The following is a 22962-nucleotide window of genomic DNA, read 5'->3' on the forward strand; positions in this document are numbered from 1 at the left end:
TCTTATTATTTACCACCGATTTTATGGCCAATTTCAACACCTATTACAGCTCTCTAGTACTTTACCACAGTATAGACATTGCTTTTAGAAAGATGAGGGCAGAGAGAAAGAGAAAATATTCAGCTTGTAAAGGTCACTAAGTGAGCAGAATAAGGGAATTCATGGACGACTTACTGCAATGATTAAATACTTATTATCCAGACAGATATACTCTGCAAGCATCTTACTAAGGCTTAATTTTAACAACCAAGCTTCCCTAATTTCTGGAAGTGAGCCATTAAAAGCTTTTCCTTATGTACAAATATAAAACATTTCTGCACCCAAAAGCAGGACTGACAAAAGCGACCAGCATTTTTACAACGCTTTTCAATATTGCTGTTGTTTAAATTATATTCTAGTCATTGTATTGTTCTCAGTTTGAATCCCATGCTTCAGAAGAAACTTTGAGGATAACCTAATACAGAATAATTTGCAGTCATTCAGTTTTGGAAATGTGTAAAGATCCTGTATATTCTCTATTAGTAGCGTACAAGATGGCAACATCATTATAAACCTGCCAGTGACCATTTCAACAGTTACGCTCTATGAAATGCCACTAACCCTACACTTGTTTTGATAAATCCGGGTAATGGATACCCAGAGGGCCAAAACAGTTCCTGACCCTCTGGATGGTTAGATTGAAAGACTCTCAGCAGTACAGTCTGAATATGCCATCATTATTTTACCCTCTTACAATCACTTAAGCAAAAAAAAAGGGGTAATTTTTTTCAAAGAAAAGTCCCCCTTTTGCAATCATATTTGCTTTTAATCAAGGAACCATAATTTTGATGCTTTAAAGGCAGAGACAATAATTTCTACCGCTTCTGACACAACCTATTTGTAATTCAGAATGACGATGAAGGCAATTAACTGACATTTTCCTACATAATAATATAAGTTAAGACTCTAAGGCTTTGTCTACACTAGGGAAATTTAGACAAGTTTCTCACTGTTGCTGACACTGGCTTGGCCAAGACACTGTTAAAAATATGCAAGACCTTATGCAGACAACTCACTGGCCTCAAAAAATTGCTGTCAGCAATTAAGGCTTTCTTGGAACAGAACAGGAATAGCATTCACAGGTAGGAATATCCGAATGACTCTAAACAAGTAATCCAAGAGTCACGGGTCAGACTCACGCCCTCTGTGACGGGAATTTGTAACAAGCCTATTGTTTAACCAAAAACATTCCCAAATAATGTCACTATCCTTCCTTAATTCTTTCACTTTGTTAAAAACTACATTTCTTTAAAAGATATTTTAATGTTCAATAGTCTAATTCAGAAATATTTCTTTAAATTAATAATTCTTTAAAATGTTACAATAGAGTAAAACCAGGAAGTCAAATGCCTGAATTATTTTCTGATAATATATTTTTTTATCAGCATTTCTGTATAATAAACTCTAAAAGATGCTTTATAATACTGCTTTGTCACAACATGAATCTGATTCTTTGGTGCCTATCATCACACTTGCACAACATGTAAAAGCTACTCCTCCACCTGAATGGTGCTTTTAAATGAAACTTTTTCTATTTAAAAAATAAATCATTAAAACATTGCTGGAAGGAATATGGTTACAAATGAGGATATTGGCAGAAATCCAATGTTATTGAGAAGGTAGGATATTCACACTAGTCTCGCTGCCAGTGGTGATTAATTAAAAGCCGTTAGATACCTGAAGCCCTAACAGTTCATTCAGTATGATTCCCATTGCAGGGATGACCTGCTTTTGCTGACAAGATATTTATGCAGGCAAAAAAAAAAAGAAAAGGAAAATCATGATAACAAAGCTCAAAGACACAAAGATATAAATGTTCATGTTTTATTTACAGACCCAGCTTTTAGTCTGGCGGTTTGTGTATCAGGAAAGGTGATTTCTGTCTCCACAGTAGAGCTAATCAAGAAATTCACACAAATCAGGTGGCAGAACTGCAGAGATCTGAGGCTAAAACCCTCGTGACTATGGAGTAACAGAGAGGTAATGGAAGAGCAAATGAATGCGGAGAATGTGGAAGACAGCAATGGAAAAGATGGAGGAATGACGAAAATGCCAAGTGGTGAAAGCAAAAAAAACAACCCCAAACCTTCGCAAGTTTATCTGTTGGTGTTACAGATTTTGTTTGCAGCAGATGCTTGAATTTCCTTGCAACCAGTGCAGAATTCGGCAGTTATGAATGAAAGACATCTTCCCATAAGCATGAAGGATTTAAAATTATTTGCACTTTTTACATTTGTCTGAAGCAGTTTGAATCCTAAATTATACAAAGGAACACCCTCAACACAGTCCAGTTCCTATGATACATACACGGAGAAATAAATCTTTCCACTGTCATTCACACATCCCACTGACACCTGCTCTCCAGATGTTGGATGAGCATCATGTTGCATACTAAGTAACTATCATATTGCAGATTAATATATTTTCACATACATAACACAAAATTAGATGTTGAGATTTTTCCATACATCTGACAGAAACTTAGAATTATTAAGACACCGCCTTTAGTGAAGCAAGCCTATACAATCACCAGATTACACTGAAGTCAAACTAGAATCAAGATGAAAAATAAACCCCAAACCACCTGCCTTACAATCTGTGTGTTAAGGAAAAGCTAATAGGTGGCATAGGAACGCGGCGCTGAATTTTCTCTCTAGAATAATCTGTGATGCTCTCGAAAACCAATATATAGTTCTACTTTATATAAAAGCAATAATATACCACAAAGAACAATCTAGGTATTGGGACACCCCTCGCAATTATATGTAAAAATAAATTTATAAAAAACAAAGCACATAATTATGTTGTAGTATGATTATTTTTTGCCATCTTGGGTCAGAGAATCTGTGTTTCTAGCAACCAGGCTCTGAACACATATAGTTGATCTACACAAAGACTCAAAATCCAAGTAACAAGACGTCAATCAAAGATCACATTTGTAGGAATTCATACTGCTTCATATTCCTACCTGAATATCTCTTTTTTCAGTTGTTTAACCAAATTAAAAAAAAGTAATCAAACCACATCAAAATAGGAATCTTTTCAGTTTGCCAAGCGAGCTGCTAAAAATGGTTCATTAGTCAGAATCAAACCCAAATTATATGAATAAGACAGTTTTTACTTACTTTGTTATGTACCACTTTGTCAGTTATGTGCTCATTTGGTTAATATAATACGATCTTAGTTTCTTTCTGCAAATCTTTGGAAGTGACCTGAATATGAACTAAATATGTACGGTCTTTAAACATCAGGAAAAGGGAGTAAAGGATAATTTCAGTTGTATATAGTTGTATAATATTCTTGAGTCTAAGGAAACAAGTTCAATACAGCACAGTGGTAAAGAGTTTGCTATTTCACATTTACTCCACTTCTGTAGATAATCTTGATTCTGGAACATGAATACAATTGCTACTCCAATTTAAAATCACATTTTAATGTACTTTTAAAGGAGAGTAGCAATCGTATTAATTTGATTTGTATTAATTATCATTCATGAAAGCAAGCTAAAAAACGCTTCAATTTGAGTTAGCATTATAAATTTTGGATTAAACTTATTCAGACCAAGTCACTTGCATACCCACAGAGGTGAGTTCAAAGTGTAGGCAAGGGTTCCTCAGCATTCAATTCTTATTAATCAGATTTCTCAAGACAAGTTCTTCCTCAAAGTAGTTCCAGTATGAAAAAAGAGAAATAAAATATTAGACAAACTATTATCTCAATGCAAAGAATCTCCTCTAAGGCTGCACTGGAAGTAAATCAATAATTTACCTTAACTCTTTTTAGCTATACAACTACTAGTTTAATACCTGTTATGTGATATTCATTTAGTAAAAACCTGAATGGCTTCTCCTTTAGAGAATACCAGCCACAGAGACCTATCTGTCATTTGTTTTGAATGAGAATTTTGGAGAGGAAGGTCTAGCTAAAACCCTTCAGCGCACGTGCACTGGAGTCCCACAGGGCTACCCGAGCCTTATCTTTGACAGGGAGAAGGGATGACACGAGGGTTCACCCACTCCGTTTTTTTGCTTGCCCTCCTTAGCATCCTCCGTCTGTTCCTTGGGACCATCCCAAACTGACAGGGCTTGAAGGCTTCCAGTGTGAGGCCAAGACCTGTCTCTCCTGCCCTGAAACAACTGGTGGATGGCATTTGAGAAAAAAATTTGCAATGGCCTTTTAGTTAAGATGCTGGATGGACTCAGGAAAACTGGATTCAATTCCTGGCTTCGCAGTGGATCTTATTCATGACCCTGGGACATCTGCCTATGTCTTGGTACAAAGCCTTCTGCCCCACGTAAAACTGTTCTGAGACTGTTATCTGTTAATATTTGACAGATGCTGTGCAAGGGCCCTCCTTCACTGGGAACACAGTGTGGGAAGCAGGTCAGAGCTCAGGATGATGGTTGAGAATAGAGCTATACATCACGCCAATGAACCGCAGTTTCCATCTTCTTTCACATCATCTTTTATACCTCGTGTAATCACTTCATGCGTTCAGTATTTCTATTACTAGTATTACATGTCTATTTGCACGAAATTTGTCCCTGACATTACAGAAGATAAAGCTATCACAGTTTTATTGATTGAGCAGAGACATCTACATATGTTTTCCATTACTATTATGCTGTGCGGGTTGAGGAACTGACATATTTAACTAAGCAGAAATAGAGAAATACAGAAAAAGAAAACAGGGAGACAAGATGACTCAGCCAAACCTTCAGCCCTATAGATTTCTTAATACCCTATAATCTTTAAAGTTCCTGTGACAGAACCGAGCTCTCCAGCTATCAGCTCAGTATTTTAACCTGAACATGATCCTTGGCAGAATGCACTCAACAAACCGGAGCATCCTGCAGATGCAGAAAGAAAATACACCTTCCTTTTAACAAGGAAACACAAAACTTTGGGTAGCATACAGAAAAGCACAGTAAGCAATGATTAATGAGTATTTGTCTAATGAAAGGATGGACTCCTGGTAGTAGAATGAAGCCTCCATGCCTAACTAGCAAATATTAATCTGCTTTAATTAATGATCCTTAAGAAAAATTATTATAAAAAATAATGGCTCAGAAAAATTGAAGTGAATACTACCCACAGACTGTACAAAAGATTTTCGGTAATCATATGCTGCTGACAATTCATCAGATTTAACAAGGTAGAGCGAAAGAAGAACTGACCTCCCGAGGACAGATGATTCTCTTGGGACGTGGTGCCTCCTGTTGCAACTGATACACTGTCAAACACAAAAATGTACAGATAATTAGAAGACGGCAACATACACAAACTTTTATTCAGATGAGTCTTTTTAGCCAGAGGCTGCAAAGAAAAAATGCAGATGTAAAGAAAATGAGGGCAAACGGACGTATTTCAGTGCATCAAAGTCATTTATATGAAAATCGGTTGTTGACCTACAAACTAGCTGAATTGAACATTGTTTTAATTTTTAGAAGTATTATCTCCTTTTGTACTTGTCACTGCATTTCTATACCAGGGAAGACAAGCTACAAAGATTTATTAGGTCTATCTCAGGATAAAATCTCGTTTTTGCTGTAACAACTCAAAACAGGATGCCTACCAATAACAACAGTGTTTTCATGGATTAGGCCAAGCATGTTTGAAAGGGTTCACCACAATCTCATAATTTATTTCAAGATTTGCTGGCAATTACTGCCAAGCAGGCAAACATTCCTTTCAGAGCAATTACGCCTTATTCAAATGGCCCTGGATCAATTCTGCGAAATCTTCTGAGGGCTGGAGGAGAAAGACCCGAGGCTAGGGGTAGTCGCTGAACCCTGGCCCCCAGCCTCTTCACTGCGTGTATTTAATGAGATCCTCTCCTTCCTTTCCACTCCAGAGTCGTGAGAGGAAGCTGACATGCAATGACAGTAATCAATTCCAGCGCAGACAGACTGTCTCTCCATAACTCCAGTAAAAATCCCAGAGGTCTGGATTGCTTCCCTCGAGAAAGGCCTTCTGCATGCTGACCTTCTTGTATTTGGAAAGAACATGTCGTGTCTACGAATTTTTTTAAAAAACCAAGTTTCTAGGACAGGGCTCTTCATAATGCTTGTGAAGCTCAGAATTATGCCCCGAAAGGTGGCAGATTATAGGAGGAATATAAATGCCTGTAGGTTTGATAAAGACAAGAGACTAGTTGCAGAAAGTGAATTGAAATGGTAGGTGTTACTCTTCAGCACCTTCTCCCACCTTCTGCACCTTCTCTTTGAATGGGGCTAGGAGGGATGGAGCCTGAGAAGCAGGGAAGTCCTTGGCTTGCACCCAAGTTTGTCACTCAGGGGATGTGACAGCTTTGAGGCAATGCTCTCTGCTACTGTCAGAGTCGAAGAAACCATAACCTCTCCTTTTCCCAACCCAGCCTTCATCCCTGGTTCCTCAGAGGGGCTCAGAAAGAGAGTTCATGATTTCTTATACTTCCTATCAGTTTTAATGCATACAGATGTGATCCAGCTCTGAAGCTGTACTAAGGTTCTGGATTTAACTGCCTTCGTTCAGCACAGCCTGACTTCCCTCTACTTTTGCACAAGATTCATGGCAACTAGTGGTCTTTCTTACCTCTTTCAGCTGTGTGGCTGAGTAAGATTCAAAACCTTCCTTTTACTCTTTTCTGATCAAATGACTTGTGTATCCAAAAGGATTGCCAAGGAAAGCATGAAAAATGTGCTTCAAAAATTAGAGACCGTTTTTTAACACTCTCATTATTCTGGAGCCCAATATCGTGATTTTAGAGTCTATTTCTGAATGTCTGAAATCACCATAACCACTGATTCAGCAAGTTACTGATGCTTAAGACTAAATATATTCAAGAGGAAAATAGTAACTTTTTTCTTCCCCCATACATTTCCAGCAAAGAAATGGAACTGTAAGGATTCAAAATATTGCAAGAATATGATTGCTTCATATTTAAAGTAAAAGGTTTATTTCCCCAATTTATTAATTTCAATTTTAATTGGAAAATCACACTTCATAAAAGTTCTGCTTTCCAATAATCAAACCTGTTAAATATTAACTGACAGAGCAAATTAAGCTAGTGAAGCTGTTTCTAAGATAACCTTGATAGCTTGTGGTGCAAAACAAGCTGGTCTGAAGAACACATCTGAAGCCTACCTTGTGACGTGTAGCCTACCTTGCGATGTGTTGCATTTGTAAGAAATGAAAAAAGCAAAGGGTTCTCCGAAAGGACCAAAAGGCTCACTGAGGCTGATATCACTGGAGAAGCAAGGGTGGGGAGAAGAGTCAGCATTTCACAAAACAAAGGAAGGAATGACTAATAGGAGAGGGCAGATATATGAAAGACTTGAAAGCAAACGCAAAAAAACTGGATGATGATAGGATGCAGTGGGATGAATCAGTGCAGGGATTCATGATGAATGCAAGGAAGGCAAATCATCTTAACAACTGTGTTTTGAATAGACTGGAAAAGGTTGCTGTCATTCTCAGAGAGGCAGGGGTAATTAATCTGCTCAATAATCTGAACTGTGAAAGACATCTGATTTACAAATACATCAGAGGAAAACGTAGTAAGATTATTGCTATACAAATAAATAATAATAATGAATTATATGCTGCCTTAAATGTGCAGGATGAGAAAATGGCCCCAGGTAACAAGCATGATTGAGCTCGTGAACGGTGGTAATCACAGAAACCACCATGAATGGGAAATGGTTTCCTGGGAAAGATAAAGAATTCAGATTTGGCCATATTAGCTTTACACTGAAAGACACTAAACTGACAGAAAGACAGGCCAGTGTAACTAGTGGAGAGAGATGCAGAACCATTAGACGGAAGGAGAGAAGACAGATCAGGAACAGAAGGAAAGGACTGAGAACCACCACTGGCCTCGTGGTACAGGAAGCCAAGCAGTTCAGCAGGAGAGAAATGACAGAGGAGACAGACAGGCCGACAGCAGCCAGGGATGCCCAGTGAAGACACACAGCAAGGCAAGGGTGGAGGAGGTAAAACAGCAGTGAAAGGCCAGGTGAGTGAAAAACTAGGGAAAGGCAATATCTCACAGACTAAGGTATTAAGGAGCAAAGCAAGCGTGACCCTACCAAAAGCTGCGTTCTTCCCTAGAAAGGTTCTCTCCTGTTTCTGCTTCAAATGATTGCGATATGAAACCCCGCTAATGGGCTATGAATACAAGTGCAATATTATGGCTAAGGTGACTTGAGAAAAATGTGCCCTACAGCTAAGTTCCAATGAGCGCAGACACCTCATTAAGTGACCTCATTTTCAGAAGTGCTGAACATCCTGCAGCTCTGCCCAATTTCATTATACACTTTTTTCCAAAGTGCTGGGCACTCACACTCCGGCTGACATTGCCGAGACCTCAGCAGAGTCCAGGGGATGGTCAGGAGCTCAGAAAGCACGTGCCCCTCACTTACTTGCTGGAATGGCAAACAAGCCTTGCCCTTCTGTCTCATTTTAACCCCTCCGCCTCTGAAAAATCTTAAAATAGAATCCGATGTCTAAGGATATGGTTAACTGCAATAATAGAAAACCAGGCTTATTTAACACAGTGGTAAGCAGTGATCGACATCTGACCCAGTCTACTCCAGCATTTAGAACTGACAGGAAGGTTAGAGACAAACCCACCATGATCATAAAAAGATGACACCTGAACAAAACGATTATTGTTTTAGCCCTGAAAAAAATTAACCTTATAAAAAGTCAACTGCATGCAAAAAGAAAATGCATTATTACTGCTTAAAGAACAGCATTAGACTGGGAGGAGCTTTTTGTTCAGCATCGGATGCAAATTAAATGCACAGTAATAATACACACTAAATATGAAACTGAAGTGCAGCACTGCAATAGGAAAACGCAGTAGCTTTTAATTGGCCCTTCAACATCTTTATCAGTTTTATAATTCATATAGTTTGCCAGCATTCATAGCATCATAATCACCTGGGAACTCAGCAAGTTAACAAAACTTTATTATTGAATTTCTAGGGGAACATTTCTTTGAGATGTCGGGTAACTAGTTAGAATATACATCTCTCTTTTGTTCCTTCTAGAGGACAAGTCTTGTCTCACGGGATGAATAAAGAAAATCCCACAATATGTTTTAGAAAGAACTGTCTAATTCCGAAAGCTGATCTGCGAAAGTAACAAAGGGGTGACACACAAGAATCAACACTTACTCCTCTTCTGCCACGGAAGAAGGACTAGCACCAATTTCTTCATACTCTTTTCATTCTGCAGCATGTCAGGAACTCAAGCCTTCTCCTTTAACTCACCTATGACTACTGTTCAGTGACGCTCCAGCGGAGAGGAAAAATTTCTATCATTGCCTTTATAAAGCGGCAAAGAAACGCACTGCCTTCTCTCTGAGAACATTTCACAGCGTTCCTTAGTTTTACCTCCTCGTCCACGTCTCAGTCAGGCATTTATCCATGTGCCGAGCTTGAACAATATGAGCTGTCCTATTTCTGCAGGATTACTCACATGCTTAATTAGGAACCTAAGTGCCTGGCTGAAACAAAACCTTAATTTCTAACAAAACTGAGTCTCAGACACTGTGCTTATTATTTGCTGAAGGGCAGGAGGCAGGGAAACTTTGTGAGGAGCTGAAGCATGGCATCAGCTGATGCTCTGCATCTTGCCACTTTGCTTCGCACCAATGTACTGACCTTAAATAATGCAAATAAACATTAAAGTGGCATTGACATTAGACTTGCTTAGCACATGCCAATCTCAACAGTGGTAAAAGAAGAAAAAGAGCGGTTTTACATCTTTCAAAACTCAAGCATGTACGGGCTGTAGCTGGAAGCCAAAAATGACTACGCTGTTTCAGCAGTCAAACAAATTGCCTACTTGTCACATGAAGCAGGTACGAGCACCGGTCCTGCTCCAAGAGGGCAGCGCAGCACTGGAGCAGGTTACCCACAAAGGTGGCAGAGGCTCCGTCCCTGAAGGTCTTCCAGACTCGGCTAGATAAAGCCATGGCTGTTCTGCTCTACAGCAGACAACAGTCGTGCTTCGAGTGAGACGCCTGATCAGCTCACCCCAGAAGTCCCTGCCAGCCCACATGTCTGTGATTCTTGTCTTCCTTTCTTTCCTACCTCAGTGATGGTAAAATCGCAAAATGCCATTTCATGTAATATTCCCAATTTACAGCAGACTACAGAAAGAAATCTGTTATTGGATATTTATTTGTTGATCTGTTACTCACGTATAAATGCAATCAAACCCACTACCTAGAGACTGCTAGTAACTTGCCTTTTTTTTCCCCCCACATCCCTTCCTGGTAATACAAAATTATTCTTGGCATTTCTTTTATTCTCTGTGTCCCAGGGCTATTAGAAAAAGTCTGAAAAACCTTGTAATCTGTGAAACCTATGTACCTTCTAACAATTCTTCATAAGCGAGTATCTTCTGCATTAGAAGCATCCATTTTTTCCAAATACAGCTGAAACAAACTTGGACATCACGCCAAAGAGTAAGGCTTGTTCTGCTTTGATTGGGATTTGCCCATGGATATGTGTAAGACTGTTTATTTGAATACTTAAAAACAGGAAAATTTGCCATTGTTGAAAAGCTAGAAGGACTGAAGCGTTGATCACAATGTCAATAAAAGGCAACACAGTGCACCTAAATTTCCCCAGGACTTAAAAAAAATCAAAACTGTATGCAAAGTAGTTTAATAGTATGTTAGCAAACTTTAAAAGCTACTAGCTAAGATACACTGAAAATAACTGTTAAGTAGGCAGGAAACACAAACTGCTAAGAGTGAAATACATGCACTAAGTTAAAACCGTGATGAGACAGGACAGTAGATTGCATCATAGACTAGTGTATCATTGGACAGAACCTCTATAATTAATTTACCAGACTGGGATTTTTCAAGCAGAGTAAAGCAGCATACATTACCTAACATTGCAATGGAAAATATATGTCTGTGGCTAAGCAGTCTCAGCAGCAAATCTCTGTAATCTTAAACTATTTTCTGCATTTTGTAGCTGTCTAACTTTTTCCAAGGTCATTCATGCGCGGGGTTCAGATGCTGAGGCCACGACTTTGTTGTTACCACAATATTGGCATCCTACATATATCTGAATAGGAAATTATATATTCATATTCTTTGTTGTTTGGTTGGTTTTTTTAACTTTTAATAAGTTTCCTTGGACTATGTGTAAGCTATCAGGCAAATGTAACTAAGCTTTTTCACTGCATGCAGTGATCTGTCTGCTGCCCCAGTGGGGCAAGAAGGTAAGTAAAGGCACGTGCTTATTCCCTGACTTTTTAACGAAAACTTCCTGCAAACAAGGAAACATCTGTCATTTCAAATCCTGGTCTCACCAGAGTCAATGGGAGCTTTTCCATTGATTTGGAGTAAGCCAGGTTCCTCTTCTAAAAACACCCGCTAAAGCGTCTGCGTCTTTCCAAGTACCCAGCAAAGTACACAGGAATGGCCCAACTCAAATCAATGCACTCTTGCTGACTTTTAAGGAGGGTTTTTTTATACATTCAAAATACTGCAACAAAAAAAAAAAAAAGAGAGAGAGTCTCTAGAAAACAGTGTTCTGAGAAGCAATTTTTGTAATTTAAAGGTGTCCTCAAACTTTGGTTGAAAAAATCCCAGTCCACTCTGACGCAGAATGTCATTCTCAGGTAACATACAGGTGATGCCTTTGAAGTCAGCAAGGTAGTTTAATGTGGATATAAGTGAAGCCAACAAGTTTATTCCAGTCTTTAAAATTATACATGTGCATGCATGTAACTACTGTGATCCTTGTCTTTTTGTAGTTCCATCTTGGTAATGGCACTGTACTGAATTTGAAGTTGCCACAATAAAAGAGACGACTTTCACTTAGGATAGTCTGTATCTGAAAACAGCACAAAATACTCCCTCTGCACCCAAAGCTACAGTTTCATTCAAGTCCCAGTAAGGGTTTAAAATAAAAAGATCAAATTTAAAGGCCATCTTTAATAAGGGTTTTAAAAGCCAATATTTTGTCTCAGATCTGTACTACTTTATTAGAAAATACATTTGGAATAAAGCAAAAAGAGCATAAAATATGCACTTCTGCACTGCACTCTATGTAAATGATTTTTCTAAAGGCAGACAGGAAGGTTCAAAGAACTGATAATGGTGTCTCCAACTTCTAAACCACCACTTCAAAAATCAACTTCTATTGCTAAGGATCAAAAATATTATTATCTTAAAGTAATTTGGTGACCCATATAAAAAGACAAGTATACTCAAGCCTGACCTTCAGTAAACACATGAAGCATTAACCTCCTCAGCCTCTGGAACTTTCTCATCAGAGAAAGCAGGAAACCCAAGATTCACACACTTGTAAGGCAACTGAGAGAGTCTGCTGTTCACGACCCTCCTGCACTTGTGCCGTGGAGAACCGGAAAAGTTCAGGTTTTGCTGGTGTCCCATACAGTAATTTCTACAAGCACCTAGTACATTTATGTCTTTTTTCTAAACAAAGGAAGGGAAAAGACCTAACAGTGACACCTTGGTAAGGTACTAAAATTATCCAAATTTCTTGATTACTCACAGTATGATTTCCATATTGGAGGCTGGTATTCTTCAGCATCTAGAATAGAAGGAAAAAAAGGGAGAAAGAAATCAGTCAATTGGTCACTGGGTCAAACTGTCAGCATGCGTTTTTCTGCTGAGAGACCTCAGCTTGTCAGCAAAATTCACATTTCTTTCCCAAGAGAGATGCTAGCTCATTTACAGTACAGCTTCCTATGCGAGAGAAGAATATAAATTTCAACCACTTGTGGATCCAATGTGCTTCTCCCAAATTATTCAAATATAACAGGAGTTAATTTGTTACCAATTTGCATACAGTTTCCTGACTCACCAGGATTTTTAAAATAATTAACTAGACTGGTAACTACATTATTTATTTGCTTTACTTGGCATCATAAACCGACAAATCACTACTGGTTTCCAATCAGGCTTCTAACCCCACTGTTAACACTGTAGAAGGAGCATCAATGAATAACACACGCCTTAGCTACAACGATGCACAGCTCAGGCTGGACTCCGACATGCAGACCTGCCGGTTTCGGCGAGATTCAATTACACTTTTTGAACCGACTAGAATATGAAATTTGCGTATTTTCCAGAAACTGCATCAGCAAAAATAATTTTAAAAAGTTAGAAGAAGGAAAGTCTGCCACACCTGCAATTGGAAACAGATGATTATTGCCTTTATCAACTGAAGGGGCAAAATACCAAAAAGATGCGAGAGTTATACAATGCTGCTGGGCAAATTTTTGGCAGAGGGAGCAGAGCCTCTGTGTTTAAAAGTATAAATTTGTAGAGCCTGAGCTAACCGCCCCCCGCCACAACCCGCGCTAAGAGCCCAGCGAGCAAAGGGCTCTCCAGGCTGGCAGGCAGACTGGTGCAACTGGAAGGCACGGCGAGCATACAGTCCCACTCCACAGGGAGGTTTCCAGCTCCCAGCAGTAAAGACTCTTGCTTCAACCTCCAGAAATCCCAGCAGAGGCCCAGCTTGAGCAGTAGGAGCTAAACAAGTTACCATACACCAGCCACAAAGGGTGGGGTACTGGGTACCAGTTTGGCTCTGAACTGCCCTGTTGCCAAACACTTTGAAGAGTCATTTACAGGGGGTATGTCATTAACCTCCTAATACTGTGCAAGGTAATTAAGGTGTTTGGTATTTACTAAACTTCTACTTAAGTTATGCTAATGTAATTCAATTATAGTTGCATAGCTCATGCTCCCTGTCTATTTATATACACACAACCGCTTTAAATATATCCCTGCAAAAGTTTGTTTACTAGGCATGTTAATCATTAACTACCATCTGCCAGTTTTAACTCTGTTGCTTTAAAAAAAGGATAAATCTAGCAATGATCACAGTTACTGCCTGGAATAATACCCTGCGACAATTTGCAGATATACTGATTGGGAAACCCATTCACTTCCAGTTTCAACTGCATCCACTTCACAACTTTGGCAAAATTTAAAATGCTCAGACTGACAGAGTTATACCGTGCTGTGGCAATCCAAGAGTAATTAGCTTGCAAGTTCATTATACAGAAGGATTATTTTAAATTATATGAAGCTATTCATGAGATCAGTGAAATTTATTCATGCAAGAGCTGGCTAAATTTTTCTCCTCTCACATTATAATGGTAATATATTACTCTTTTTTTCCCTATACATCTGTTGCTCCAATAGAGTTCACCATAACACCATAATATGGTGTATTAAATTCTTCTGTCAAACTTCTGCAGTACTGCAGGAGAATTTCTGAATTTGCTTGTTCACTTAATATTTTTTTCCAATAGGAGAAACATTGAGATAATCCAAATATCTGATTATCCATACTTGTGACTTCAAAAAAGGAAGTAATAGTGGGTGAAATGATGAAAAACCAACGAGTATCAGTTGTTGCTTTCATCTTCCAAATTAATTAGAGAGAGCACGGTAAATTGAACAGTGAAAGCTGATGTACAAGTGGCCATAAAGTACTTCATTAGCTTGAGACAGACTGATGGTGTGGAAACACTGCAGCCTAGGTGGAAACAATCGTCCAGGAGATAGTGATAAAACAAAACTCCCCATGATTACGTTAGATTTGTCACAGTTATGAATCTGTCAGCCAAGGAAAGTGTGGACAGAACCATTCCTCAGTAGCTAAAGTAATTCTTAAGGGCAGCATACTCGGAGGAAAACCACAGGTCACCAGCTCCACAGTCGCCCTTACGAGGCACCGCACCATCCTCTGTGAACCCTCCAGCTGACAACGCGTCCCTAAATCCCAGGGAACGGAACTCCATACAAGTGAGAGTATTAATATTGTTTATTGTCAAGCTATCATGCATGACATTTGATGGCACCCATTTGTAGGGAATAAAGGACAATTAGTTTAAATACAACCTGGAGACAGAGGTCATGCTTAAGGGTCAGGGAGATGTTTAATGGAGCCCAGGTAAAGATCTCTTGTTCCCTTTGTGGAAGGAGGCCACTGGGCCCCTGTCTAGACATGGGCCATGTACAGTCGAAGATGCCATTCTACGCGGCTGTCGGTGTGGAAATTACGCTCAGGACAGCAATTACCACATCTGAGTCACCAGAGGAATACATTGACTCTCCTCCTTGTATGATACAGTCGTAGGACTCCCATCCTGGGCAACTAGATTTAGACTAAACTTCAGCCCTTCTTAAGTTAGGGGTCAAATGAGGCGAATTTTACCTGAGCAGACTGGATTACTACTATTTGCCATTTTTGAGGTTTCTGTTCTGTTTCTTTTTTCATAGTAGCCCTCTTTTATTGTGAGGTAGCTCTACTAATTAGATTATGCTTCACTCTCCACCACGAGACCGAACACAGCAGGTTCACAGAAGTTGCCAACAATAGTTTGGGTGATCGGCTCAGTTACTATGCGACACCTCAACTCCTGCAGCCTCTGCCTTCAGTTCTGTCCTCGGTAATGGCCTCAGCAAGGACCACAGACCTCAGCTTTGATACACTTAGCAACCAATCAATCGATCAGACTTGGCACAAAGGACAAATGCCCCACCTTGACCTCTCATTAACTGATATTCCTAATATGAACTTTGATTGTAACGCCTATCACAACCATGATGGTCAGCATGGGAAAAAGGGTCCACTGAGGTACTCTGAGGCACAAGACAGGATTCTCTCCTATTGCTGTTTTCTTGAAGGGTTCACACTTCCAACAGTGACTGTTCGTCTAAATTCAGAAACTGGGCCAGCTAAAGACAAGGTTGAAAGCAGCTGTCACAGGAGAAACACAGAGCACAAAAGGAAAAGTTCAACAAAATGTTCCAGGGCCAGCTACGATATGTCCTTCTGAGTCTAGAGAGACTCACTGTAAAAGAATTACAAAACGCCCAGAAGTTTAGGTCTTTTTTATTATTTCAAGTCTTACCAATACTGTATCAGAAATGACCTTAGCAAAACCAGAAAAGCTAAGGAGTACTCACTGGAAAGACTAGAACTGGCAAAAACCATGAGAGACTTCCACGAACAATAGTACAGCAATACTGTTAACTAAAAGCTTTGAAATATAACAGTTAAGAAGGTTAATATTTAGTAGAGCTGGAAAAGTAACTAGAAGTTAGTTGTATGCTAAACAGGAAGGCAAAAGGAATGGTGAATGCTGACTCTTGGGGAATATTACAGCTACCAGAAGGTTTTTCACTGCATGCATAATTGACATGAAAAGATACTGGAGAAAATTGTCAAACCAAAAATGACACTGTGGAATTGGGAAGTGGAAGTAAAAAAAAAAAAAAAGCAGGTTAGTTCTTCACTTAATTTGCTTTACTCTTCACAGAGTAGAAAGGATGAAAAGCACTTTAGGAATAAAATATTTTCATAAAGCTGATGGAGCCCTGTAGAACTGATTACGCGTAAAAAGACTACAGTAAAGGCAGTACTGAAAAGTTGGCAATGCTTTAAGCAGACAGATAAAAAGTAAAACTGCATAAGATTTATTTTTAAAGCAACATGAAGACAGAAGACAGTATTTCTGTAAATGACGGGTGGTAAATGGTTAATACATTACTCAGAGCCATTCTTAAGCAATTTCTGAGAAATAGGCTTACAGTAATTATACAGTAAGTAAAGTTACCCATGAACTTCAAACCTTGTTCTTCACCGTGTCTGGCTCTGTACCAAAGGTGATACCTCTCTGGATGTAGTTGTGAAAGACACTAGAATGACTGAATTGCTTTTTCACTACTTCCTTGGACTTTGTGAAGATGATGATGTAATGCCAACGCTTGTGGATTTGTGCTACCAGCACTGGGACTGACGTAGCTAAAGCAGGTCTAGTAAGATACCGACTAAGCTAAAACTTCGATTCTTCTGACTACCGAGACTGGTAACGCACAGGGAAGAGGAAACTGTTTTACAGGAAAGATCACAAATTATGTCACATGAATGAAATATTTCTGACTTATAAGTGGCATTTCTAATTATAAGGGGAAGAGTAACAAATATCCATACCGTAGTTGTACACCACGCCCTGTTCTAGATATTCTAAAATGTATTAATGATTCCTACGGTAGTAAAGAGTTACGCAGACAAGTAGCAGGACAGCTACCAATACGTGACTGTCCTTCTTTGCTAATTTCTTTATAGCCCACATGAAAGAAGAGATTTTATTTTGCCTTTCTCCTTACTGTAAGATTATAAAAAATATTCTACAGTTCACCTTGGAAGAACTACCTCAGCCTGGATTCTCTGCCACCACTGCCTGAACTTCAGACTTCCTTTCCAGTAACAACTAATTTTAAAACTATGACCTGTGTGTGCAAGAAAAGACCCTTGTGTGTGAGGAAGAGCCAATTTGGAAGCCGCTGGCTTACTGGCAGTGTGAAGATAAATGATTCACCAGATGAACAAGTCCAGTTACTAATTTTCTCATCTTCTATTGTTATTTTCAGAATCTATTATTCTATATCTATAGATTCTGAATCTGTATCTAGATTCTATATTCAGATTCTATATTCTATAGAATCTTATTCTATATCTATCTATATCTAGATTCTATATTCAGAATCTATTAAAATACTACCTAAGTATTTTAATGACTTTTGTATATTTCCTTTAAAGAGATTTTTCCCAGTTTTACCATATACACTTTCATATTTATAGCTTTGTTTCAAAAACATTTAGTGTACATTATTAAATACATTTTTCTTACTTTTATATATGTAATTATATATATAACAACAACATATAACTGTTGACTAAAAAGGCTGTGGAACGTGAAGTGTTCTCTTTAGGCACACATATTTTTCCTATATTTGTCTTCATACAGCCAGAATTATATTGTACAATTGACTATAATGGGGATGGACATCACTGAATCCCAGAATGGCTGAGGTTTGAAGGCACCTCTAGAAGTCATCTGGTCCAACTGCCTGCTCAAGCAGGGTCACCTTCAGCCAGTTGCCTAGGACCTTGTCCAGATAGCTTTTTTGTACCTGCAAGCATGGAGACTCCACAACCTCCCTGGGCAACCTGTGCCAGTGCTTGGTCACCCTCACAGTGAAAAAGTCTTTCCTGATGTTCGGACAGAGCCTCCTGTGTTTCATTGTTGTCCTCATTTTCTCTGGTCATGTCACTGGGCACCACTGAAGAGAGCCTGGCTCCGTCCTCTTGGCACCCATCTTTCAGGCTTTTTTAGACTTTGATGAGACCCTCCTGAGCGTTCTCTTCTCCAGGCTGAACAGTCCCAGCTCTCTCAGCCTTTCCTCATAGGAGGGATGAAGTCCCTGCATCACCTTAGTGGCCCTTCATTGGACTCTCTCCAGCATATCCATGTCCCTCTTGTACTGTGGATCCCAGAACTGGACACAGTACTCCAGGTGGGGCCTCACCAGTGCACAGCAGAGGGGAAGGGTCACCTCCCTTGACCTGTTGGCAACACTCCTTCTAACGCAGCCCAGGATACCATCAGCCTTCTTCAAGGGAAGGGCACACTGCGGGCTCATTTTCAACTTGATGTCCACCAGGACCCCCAGGTCCTTTTCTGCCAAGCTGTTTTCCAGCCAGGCAGTTCTCAGAATATATTGGTGGCTGGAGATTAAAGTGAAAGAGTAATAAGGAGGCTTCTTTGCTAAGGTCAGTTATTTTTCAACATATAAAATGTAACTGCATTATTTATTTTCCACTCTGTGCTTAAAACTTAGCAATTATCAAAGCTCATTTTCACCTTATCCAAACCCCCAATGGCTAATCTTGTTGCTTGTGAAGGGCTATTTTCATTTTTTTGCCCTCTCACTTATTAATATGTATGCATACACAACTATCTCACATTGCAGTCATTTTGTAAACTTTTTTAAATAGGCACTTTTTTCTGTGTTTGATTGTCATTTGGCATATACCTTTGGGCGTTATGATTACTTCTCTTACATCCAGTAACTGTCCTTGCAGGCATGTCTGACTACACTTTGAGAAAGAACATTCTCATTTTTTAAGTTGCAAATAATCATACTGTCAAATGAGCTGCCTCTCTTTAACTCCTGAAAAGTCACTGTTCCTTTGAAGAGCAAAATTAATTCTCTTGCAGTTAATAATTAGCGATCTAGCTGTTGAAACATTTCAGCGTGTCAAAAGCTCCGTTTAATGTTTCATTCAGAACGCACAGTTGCCTATGGAGGAGCCCGTAGTTACCAGCTTCATCCCTGAGCTTTCTCGTCATTGGTACGTGGACAGCTAAAATACGGAATGAGGCTTCAGCTTTTGTTTTAATGAGACTCTTCAACTCTCAGTGTAAGGCACAGAAACAGAAATGATCAAATTGTTTATTTGCAACATAGTTTATAATTAGTGTATTAATTCAGATGACGGGTGCTTCCCACTGTGCTGTTCTCTCCTTTAAAAAAAAATCAGCAATAGTGTGTAATTTAAAATGTCAAAAAATGCTCACAAAAGGGGTGGAGTTCTCTCTTGCACAGCAATTAGACTGAAACAGTAAGCTTTTAATAACCACAATATAAATTGACAGCTATTTTGTATCTTTTGCTTTTGCCTGCCATAAACTTGCTATCAGAAGCCACTGCTGTAAAGTAGCTCATTGAGTCCGTTCTACGAATTGGAGTCTTTCCAAATTGTGCTCTCTCCTGCTTTTGCTTCAGATTTCAAAACACTATCTTTTCACTAATAGACAAGTGGACAGTCCACGGATAATTTTGTTTAATGCACATGTCTGTTTTACCAAAATGCAGAAGAAAGACAGTGCAAATAAGTAAATTTAATAATTTAGAAGAGGTATCGAGTATCAAATAAAATATGCCTGTGAAATAAGTGAATTATTAGGGACCTACTCCAACAGATCACAGGAAATTGGAATTATTTGAATCCACAGCTAAACCTGTAGAACAAAAGCTTAAGGAGCCAAGTTCTGCAGTTGGTGAGGGGTATTCAGCCAGCTATGACCATCCAGTTGGAGCAATATCCCATTTAATTAAAAAACCTGCCTTTCTATTCTGCACAGATTTAAAGAGAATTAAAAGCATTGAAAGTATCATTCAAAATTTGGAACCGGAAAGAAGGAATATGCAGGGTTCTCACTAACAATAGGAGAAGTATAAAAGGGAAGGGTATTTGTACAACCCTAGTTTTAGAAGTCTCTTTAGGAGACTAGTCTCGCTTAGGGCTACCGCGTGGGGCCCAAGAAATAGAAGTAAACAGGTTCTTCCAGAGAGCAAATCCAAGAACCTGACAGGGGTCTAAGTAAGCTGATGCAAATATTCCCAATGCTTTAAATATTTCCTGGGAAACCTGTAAGATTTAAGAGTGCAGAGGGGTATTCACACTGCCTAATCTTAGGCAGGTAGGTCCTTTTTAATGCTGCATCACGCTGAATCTACTATATGACCTTGGATGGCATTTAAGAGCCTCTGTGATTTAGGGGCTTTGAACCATTTTGTTCACTGAGCAACAATGAAGAATTTCCTCATGCAAGTCACTGCAGGTTTGTGTCTAAAAACTAGAAAGGTAGACAATGAAAAAAAATCACAAAATATCTCCTTCATGCTTGATTGCCAAAAATCTGAGTTAATGGCTGCCATTAAATTTAATCTGGTCACTAAAAACCACACCGCAGTGCTTGTTACCATTCTCTATTTTAGCACTAATGCCATTATAATTAAAATGTAACACAGTTATTTTCACATTTTCATGTTTTTAATCTATAAACCAGGGGTATCAAGACGTTAAAATGGCACAATCAGGGCTCTGCCTGACTAAGAGATTGACATTTCTTTGGTAGGAATACACAGATGACATAAGTTAAATCACAACACATTAGCAGACCTCCTATCTTGCACGGACATACTTTAGCTTCTAACTAACGACCAGTTCGTTCCTGGATAAAAATCAAGACCAGATAATCAGCTGGCATGATGAGAATAGCTCCGCTGAAGTAATTTTATCCCTGTGCAGAATGGGGCAATGCATTTCCAGTCATTTACTTATTTCATCCTAAAAAAAAAAACAACCCTAACCCTCCAGCCCGCAATCCCTGGACTCAGCAAAGCAGGCCAGGCATTGTATGAAAAAGCACGTGACTGAAATAACCGCAATAATGCCAAAAAATGGCATTAAAAGGGTCACCGTGAAGTATTTCAATTAGAGCATTTATGTTGAAATAGTGTCAGCACATTCCCCGTTCCAGAAATGCACTCATACATTGACATGATGCCCGTTTATCTGGCTTGTCAAAGGAGCCAGCACATTCCCTGAAAACTTATTAACCTTTAGCAAAATCCAAATCATTGCTTTTGGTAGCTCTGCTATTTTTGACATGTGTCATTTTATCATCTCTCTAAGCAAGGGCGCAAGCGTTTGCCTTTGACTATTCGAAGGTATGAGGGGGTCCTCATCCTGCAGGTGACTGTGGAGCCTGTTCAACAGCTTTCCAGAGATCATCGCGATCTTCCCCATCTAGCTCCACGTTTGCCCTTCTCTGGATACAGAACTACAGGTATTTTTTAAAGGCTGAAACCGCAGACTCAGAATAAATTGGAAACCCAGTAATTCCTCTCGCTCAGCAAAGCCGTGCGATTCAGAGAACTTACATCGGTAACTTACAAAAATCACAAAATGCGTTGTACTCAGCACAGGGGCTACTCATATACTAGGGACCTTACTGAACTCTGCAGCCTAAACACAATTTCAAGCCTCGGACATCAGAGATGAGAACTGCTCTGCCATCCAGAGCACGCATGATGACCCGCAGAAGAATAAAGGGTTAGCAAATAATTAGACCTTTCTTTGGCTTCCTTTACAGCTCCTGTAGTATTTGCTGCAATATTCGCTTCTATACATTAAAGCATGAAAAACAGGAAAAACACCACCCACCTGCAAAGCATATTAATCATTCCCACAGCTCTCTGATAAAGCTCTGAATAATCAGGGCTCCTAGGTTAAGAGGCAATACTCTACCTGTGCACTTCCCCTGATACAAAAACAGGACATTTTTATTTTAATTACAGTCTCTTGGTGGACTTCTAATTACAGGCTTCGGTGGATCTAAGTGTGTCAATTACATTCAAGGCCAACTGAATTATTATGTTACGCGAAGTTACTTTCTGGATCTTCAGTTTATCTCTTTTTAAAAAATAGTTTTGATTAATCAGTGTCGGCTATTGCTGAGGCACCCACCTTCTCTTCAAATATGTGGTAGAAATGGACAAACACTTCACAAGTCTTTTCTATTATATCGCCACCCACCATTTACCTGCTCCCTCAGTACTGCTGTTCCTGCAGTTATTAATTTGGATCTAAATAACAGAGAAATGTTTATCTATCTCCTTAAAATTCGCTTCCATAATAATATGTTTATGCTGACAAGATTCTTATGTCTTAGAAAGTTCTATCACTTTTCTCCCTGCAATCTTAGCAATAAAAGATTTACTACCAGTATTTAAAATCGCTAGAAAACTATCATGGACTATTTCACCTCAGAAGAATACGGTTTATGCATTGTTTTCTTACTCAGGAGGAATTTTAATTGCCTTGTGGAAGTCTGTAATTCTTCCAAGAGCTTTTTACTGCAGCCTGGCACTTTTACAGTTGATAGTGAGTTCTTACAGTACCATATATTTGCAAAATACCTGGTATGAAACACCATAAAATTTCAAATACACTTATGTCTTCCACAAGTTTGATCAAACCAACCAACAGGGCTGTGCAAAATATCCCAATGCCTGGGCAAGGGGGACGATTTCGCTTTGCAACTTGGAACGTTAACTGCATTTTCCCTACAGAAATACTAGTTAATGACAAGTCATAGGAAGCAAACCCCATGTCTGTCGACGATTTTCATCGTCAAATTAAACCAAATCCAAACCAGTGCTCATAGGACAGATGCACAAGTGCCTCCAGTGGCATTGAGTGGGAGGACAGAATTTAGCCACCTGTAACG

The 22962-nt window shown here is 39.2% G+C and overlaps 1 protein-coding gene across 1 annotated transcript in view; it reads right to left on the reverse strand.

Annotated features, from left to right (window-relative positions):
* Positions 1–22962, reverse strand: part of CHN2 (chimerin 2) — a 167178-nt gene that overhangs the window by 86100 nt on the left and 58116 nt on the right. Inside the window, exons 2-3 of the mRNA XM_054191296.1 lie at positions 12570–12608; positions 5217–5272 (exon numbers count right to left, since the gene is read on the reverse strand). Of these exons, the coding sequence (XP_054047271.1) occupies positions 5217–5272; positions 12570–12608 (95 nt within the window). The remainder of the gene's footprint in view (positions 1–5216; positions 5273–12569; positions 12609–22962) is intronic.

This window comes from Rissa tridactyla, chromosome 2 (genome assembly GCF_028500815.1).
Source record: "Rissa tridactyla isolate bRisTri1 chromosome 2, bRisTri1.patW.cur.20221130, whole genome shotgun sequence".
NCBI lineage: Eukaryota > Metazoa > Chordata > Aves > Charadriiformes > Laridae > Rissa > Rissa tridactyla.